The sequence below is a fragment of the Squalius cephalus genome, assembly GCF_949319135.1.
Source record: "Squalius cephalus genome assembly, chromosome: 6".
In the NCBI taxonomy this organism is placed as follows: domain Eukaryota; kingdom Metazoa; phylum Chordata; class Actinopteri; order Cypriniformes; family Leuciscidae; genus Squalius; species Squalius cephalus.
In genome coordinates this window covers 48,412,975-48,419,257 of record NC_137127.1, presented here as the reverse complement: position 1 = coordinate 48,419,257, position 6,283 = coordinate 48,412,975, and the positions used below count along the sequence as shown (strand labels likewise).

Sequence of the window (6,283 nt, the reverse complement as noted above, 5' to 3'; positions counted from 1 at the left end):
CCATTATTTAAAATTGGAATTTCTCTGAAATTAAAAATCTTTGGGAACTTTGGGGATATTTTAAGAACACAACTGCAGGAAAATATCACACTGTGAAAGTGATTTTTGAATATTTTATTATTAAATTCTTACATATTGTAGCTTTAATCTCAGCCTGAGATGGACTGGTTTCTGGTGGAGGAGAGTCCGAACCAGTGGAGATCCGGATCCACACGTGCGTCTGTTCCACGGACAGCCTGAACTCCTCATGAAGATAATACATTCATTCCTGATATTAAACCTGACTTTACTGCAGTTCAGTTGTTTCAGGTTAAAACTGCTCATGTATCATCCAGAGGTATAAAGTACTGAGTATTATCGGTTATCAGTTTGTTAACTTGTTAGTTCATTTTAAGTAGATGTGTGTTCAGTGTATTTTTGCATTACTGTAACCCTACAGAACCGGTTCATATTATTCCTCTTAATTATCACCACATTAACTCACTTTCTGTTAAAACTGACACATAATCAGATGGAAAACATGAGCGTGAAAGCAAATTAACATGCCTAATAAACTTTCTGCTATTAGGTCAATTCACTGCACCTGTTTTCCACATGATCAATTAAACTCATTAGAAAGAAACTCGAGAAGCTTCAGGTGTTCTGATCCTCAGATCCACAGCCGCGATGGAGACTAGCAGGTAAAGCAGCCTCAGACTCTCTGTGTTGGTCAGAACCTCACCGGTTTAGTCAAGTTTGGACTTATGCATCATTTCATCTTCATCCTGTGTGTCTGTTTACGTCCTGAAGATGCCGTGAATAACTAAAGCTCTTTACAGCTGTAATTCAATCCAAAAGTCAAAAGCTTTCATTAAATGTGATGTTTGTCCTCAGAGAGTTTAAACCTTTACTGTCAGCGCTGTAGCTAAAGTCCCCATGTGATCAAAATGGACATTTCTTGATTTTATGGAATATTGCCTTGTTTATTGTAAATGATTTATCGGTGCACATCATTATTATGTTAATAATCCTCTTCTCTGATGACGAGGGCGGGGCAACCTGTCACTCACTTGAGATCAGCCAATAGCAAACTACAACCATCCAATCAATTCCCCACAGACACAATCAAGCCCCGCCCACATTTGTTCTTGTTCGAAAAGCCGTTTTACTTGATATACGACATTATAGGAGAGAAAAGAGGAGCGCAACTTCCCTTTCATGTTATTTGACTTTAAAATCAGAGGTGGACAAAGTACACAACTTCCTTACTTGAGTGAAAGTACAGATAGGCCTACTACTGGTCAAATATTACTCCGTTACAAGTAAAAGTTATATAAAGGCTGATTTTTGCTTAAGTAAAAGTACAGAAGTACTTGTTTTTAAAAGTGCTTAATTATCAAAAGTAAGGAAAGTAAATGTCAATGCACTGTTGTATTATTGTTGTATGTAATGCGTACAGTACCTTATGCGTCTGAACTACCTGCCCTCATATCAGTATCAGATGTATAGAACACAGTTCCAGTGGGATTGAATGTGGGATTGATTGAAGTCACTCAATAACGTCCACAATGGTGTCGGACACGCAAATGGCTGTCCCCTCAAATAGTGCCATATTTAAAGTTTTTTGGCTTTTATGAATATGTTAGCCTTACTGTTATCTATAAGCTAGTGTACTCCAAAATGATGACAAAATTCGCATTTAGAAGACCAAACCCAACGCTGAAAATGAAAATCGGGTGACGTCAGAATCCAACATCAGTCGAGTCCTGACGTCAACTCGACTTTCATTTCCAACCAAAATGATGTTACTACCCTCTACTCGAGGACCTTGACAGAAATATAGTGGAGTAAAAAGTACGATATTTGTCTTTCAAATGTAGTGAAGTTAAAGTAAAAAGTTTCCAGAAAAAACAATACTCAGGTAAGTAGATAGGCTACTCAAAGTGTACTTAAGTACAGTACTCAAGTAAATGTACTTGTTACTGTCCACCTCTGTTTAAAATGACAGTGTTGCAACATCCATCCAGTCCTCAATCTTCACTAACTTTTATTAATGCACTAAAAGAAACCATCTATTGAACATGTTTTGTGTGTGTCCCGTCCAGGTCCGGCTTCTTCCAGACTCTCCTGTGTGTGGTGTGTGTGTGTATGTGTGTTCGCTGCGGCGGGGTCCTGCTGTGTCATTACTGCCCCCTGCAGGCCAGAGGCGGCCGCTGCAGGAACATCACCACCGAGTGCGCGCCGCGCGAGCGCTGCTTCACCGGCTGGCGTCACTACGGTCCGGTGCTCGTGCTTGCTGGCCAGGGCTGCGCGTCCCCGGAGCTGTGCGGGTCCAACCACACACACACACTCATGGGCTTCGAGTATCAGATCAGCTACACGTGCTGCGCTCGCGACCTGTGCAATGAAGCCCGTGCACAGGGGCCCGACCGTCTCCGGGAGCGGGTCGCGGTTACCGGCATACCGTCAGTTACCGTCATTGAGCGGGTGACACGAGCAAATGTCGCGCACACATGATGGCTTGTATTAATACTTTTACACTTTTATTAGTAAAGCTGAAACGGACATTATCAGCTGGTTTACAGTCAGGGAACTGATGAACCTGTTAAATAAAGCATGTTTGAGTCCTCATGGTTAGTGTGGTTCAGTTAGATGCTGAAACTACACCGTTATGGGAAATTATTGTGGAATAAAGATTATTTTGGAATATATTAGTAGTTCCGTCTGTTGAACGACTGCAGCCTCTACAGGACGATTAACGGGTTTGCACTATTTATTCAAGTTTTGACAGTTTTCCCTCATATCCCGAAACTACTGTGTGTATATCAGCACGATCTATAGCACGCATTGTATCTGTCGTGCCATTTATACACAGAAATTATTTTTGTGGGCATACACTGTTACCCTAGATTAAATATATGTAAACCAAATCTTTGTATATTCAGAAAGAGTGGGACACTAAACCATGGACATCAGTTTAAATATCCTTTCATTTGCTTTGTTAATCAAATTGACTCATTTGTACACCAGTCTCCATCTCCTGTTACGCATTTTAATTAAAGTGGGTAAGAAAATCATTTTATTCAAAAAAGGTTGGAAAAACTAAACGTAATTTTAAAAACCGAGTGCATGTTCATCACTTTTGCACTGACCGGTTTCGGAGTCTTTAAGAGATAGTGATTTTCATATTTGTACAATATGATTTATGCTGAAACATTATTTTCTTTATGAAGGTCCACCTCTAAACCTGAAGCTTTGGGATAATTATATTTAATTATTATTAAGTTCTGCTGATTCCAATCCCAGCGTTTTTCTTTGAATTGCACAAAAGTAAAATTGAACAGAATTAAGTGAGACATTTTAAAGATGTATTTTACTTTGAACTGCATAACATCAGATAGAATTATTTCACTTTGCTCCTTTCAGCTATAAGATATAAACCTTTATCAGAAGTCTTGTTTTTGTCCATTGTCTTCCATATTCAAAATTAGGATCATTTAGTTTTGTGATCAATAAACCCTATGGTTTCAGCTTGAGCAAAAGTCTTCTTTTTCAGATCATTTCAGTCTGTCTTTATAGTTCACGTGGGTTTGCATTTGCACTTTGCTTCTTCTTTTAAGCGACTGGATCAATGAGAGAAAATGCTTCCCTTTCCAAGAGCTTAAAAATAAATCGCAAAAGTCAAACGTTTAGATATCAAACACATGTATCTAGTCTAGTGCACAAACACTGAGGTCTCTTTCAAGTCTTTTTACACTTGAACCGACAAATACACACAAAATTATGTCAAAATATCCCAGTAAACTCATTGATCACGACTGAACAACTTTTGTTACTTTAATAAGGATTAATCTATATTTTATTTATAAAAAGAACGGCTTTATTTTACATTTGACTATATTTGATTTCTTGAACAGTTGTATTTATTTGTGCTTTTGCTAATTTGTTTATTTTTTGTTCTTATTTTATTACTGTTTAGTTGTCTTTAATAATGTTTGAAATATATATTAGTAAGTCTAGTTGTTTGTGCTAATATTTTTGTTTAGGCCATAAACAAGTTCCTCATGTAGCCCGAGTTTATTAGGCTGCTGACTGATTTATGTATTCAGCTGTAACAAAATGTTTTGCAAAAAGGCACTAGCTCTATATGAGAGGCGAGTGCGTCTTCTTGTGCTTCAATAGTTTAAAACCACATTAAAATTCACACATTCAGTAGATGAATACAGACATGATTTCAGAAAGTAAAATCTGTACAGCGATTGTGTTTCAAAACACTTTCAAAACATGATGTTAGAGTTTATTTTGTCAAGAAGGAAACATCATGTTTTGTTGTGCGCTGAGATGAACTGGGATGTTCTGGAGATGAACTGAGATGAACTGAGATGAACTGAGATGAACTGAGATGAACTGAGATGAACTGAGATGTTCTGGGGATGAACTGGGGATGAACTGAGATGAACTGAGATGAACTGAGATGTTCTGGAGATGAACTGAGATGAACTGAGATGAACTGAGATGTTCTGGAGATGAACTGAGATGAACTGAGATGAACTGAGATGTTCTGGAGATGAACTGGGGATGAACTGAGATGAACTGAGATGTTCTGGAGATGAACTGAGATGAACTGAGATGAACTGGGGATGAACTGAGATGAACTGAGATGAACTGGGATGTTCTGGAGATGAACTGAGATGAACTGAGATGAACTGAGATGTTCTGGAGATGAACTGAGATGAACTGAGATGAACTGAGATGTTCTGGAGATGAACTGAGATGAACTGAGATGAACTGGGGATGAACTGAGATGAACTGAGATGAACTGAGATGTTCTGGAGATGAACTGAGATGAACTGAGATGAACTGAGATGTTCTGGGGATGAACTGAGATGTTATGGGGATGAACTGAGATGTTCTGGAGATGAACTGAGATGAACTGAGATGTTCTGGGGATGAACTGAGATGTTCTGGAGATTAACTGAGATGAACTGAGATGTTCTGGGGATGAACTGAGATGTTCTGGGGATGAACTGAGATGTTCTGGGGATGAACTGAGATGAACTGAGATGTTCTGGGGATGAACTGAGATGTTCTGGAGATTAACTGAGATGAACTGAGATGTTCTGGGGATGAACTGAGATGTTCTGGGGATGAACTGAGATGTTCTGGAGATTAACTGAGATGAACTGAGATGTTCTGGGGATGAACTGAGATGTTCTGGGGATGAACTGAGATGAACTGAGATGTTCTGGGGATGAACTGAGATGTTCTGGAGATTAACTGAGATGAACTGAGATGTTCTGGGGATGAACTGAGATGTTCTGGGGATGAACTGAGATGAACTGAGATGTTCTGGGAATGAACTGAGATGTTCTGGGGATGAACTGAGATGAACTGAGATGAACTGAGATGTTCTGGGGATGAACTTAGATGTTCTGGGGATGAACTGAGATGAACTGAGATGAACTGAGATGTTTTGGAGATGAACTGAGATGTTCTGGGGATGAACTGAGATGAACTGAGATGTTCTGGGGATGAACTGAGATGTTCTGGGTATGAACTGAGATGTTCTGGAGATTAACTGGGATGTTCTGGGGATGAACTGAGATGAACTGAGATGTTCTGGAGATGAACTGAGATGTTCTGGAGATGAACTGAGATGAACTGAGAGCCTCCACCAGGTCAGGTGACAGTGTCTAATTGAGGTGATTAAGGTAATGAAGGCAACAGCTCACACCTGTTCATGGATGTGTGTTTAGTATTTAACACACATGCACGAGCTCTGGTTTGAAAGCTGTTTGTTGCGGTGCACTTGTGTGTTCTTTCTGGGACAGAATGCGGTCTAAAGCTGGTCTTCAGTGCATCTCATGTTTGGTGTTCCTGGCTGTGTGTCTCCAGCCTGGAGTCCTCTGTCAAACCCTCGTCTGTTACTTCTGTCCTCTGACGTCATACAACAGAACCTGTAAGCACGTGCTGTCCGAGTGCGCGCCGCGGGAGCTGTGCTTCACTGCGCGCGGACGCTACGGGCACGCGACCCTGCTGTTCTCCAAGGGCTGCGCGAGCCCGAGCAACTGCGCGCGACCCGCGACATCTGTGTTCCGGGGGAACAACATCACCCTTACGTACTCGTGCTGTGGTTCACGCTACTGTAACTCGTGCCCGCGCATTGCGCGCGACCCGGCTCTGCTCGCAGTGACTGCTATCGCTGTGAGTGTGTTTGCGGGATGGACATGATGATGATGATGATGATGATGATGATCTTAAGAGACATGGACGAAACACAGCACTCATCTGCTAATGAGACTTT

The 6,283-nt window shown here is 40.7% G+C and overlaps 1 protein-coding gene across 1 annotated transcript; it reads left to right on the top strand.

Moving 5' to 3' along the window:
* The first annotated feature begins 582 nt into the window (after positions 1-582).
* Positions 583-2,688, top strand: LOC307160788 (protein Bouncer-like). Its single transcript, XM_079874994.1, has 2 exons — positions 583-680; positions 2,085-2,688. The coding sequence occupies exons 1-2, from the start codon at positions 667-669 to the stop codon at positions 2,494-2,496; spliced, it is 426 nt and encodes a 141-aa protein (XP_079731120.1). The 5' UTR covers positions 583-666; the 3' UTR covers positions 2,497-2,688.
* The last annotated feature ends 3,595 nt before the right edge of the window (positions 2,689-6,283 follow it).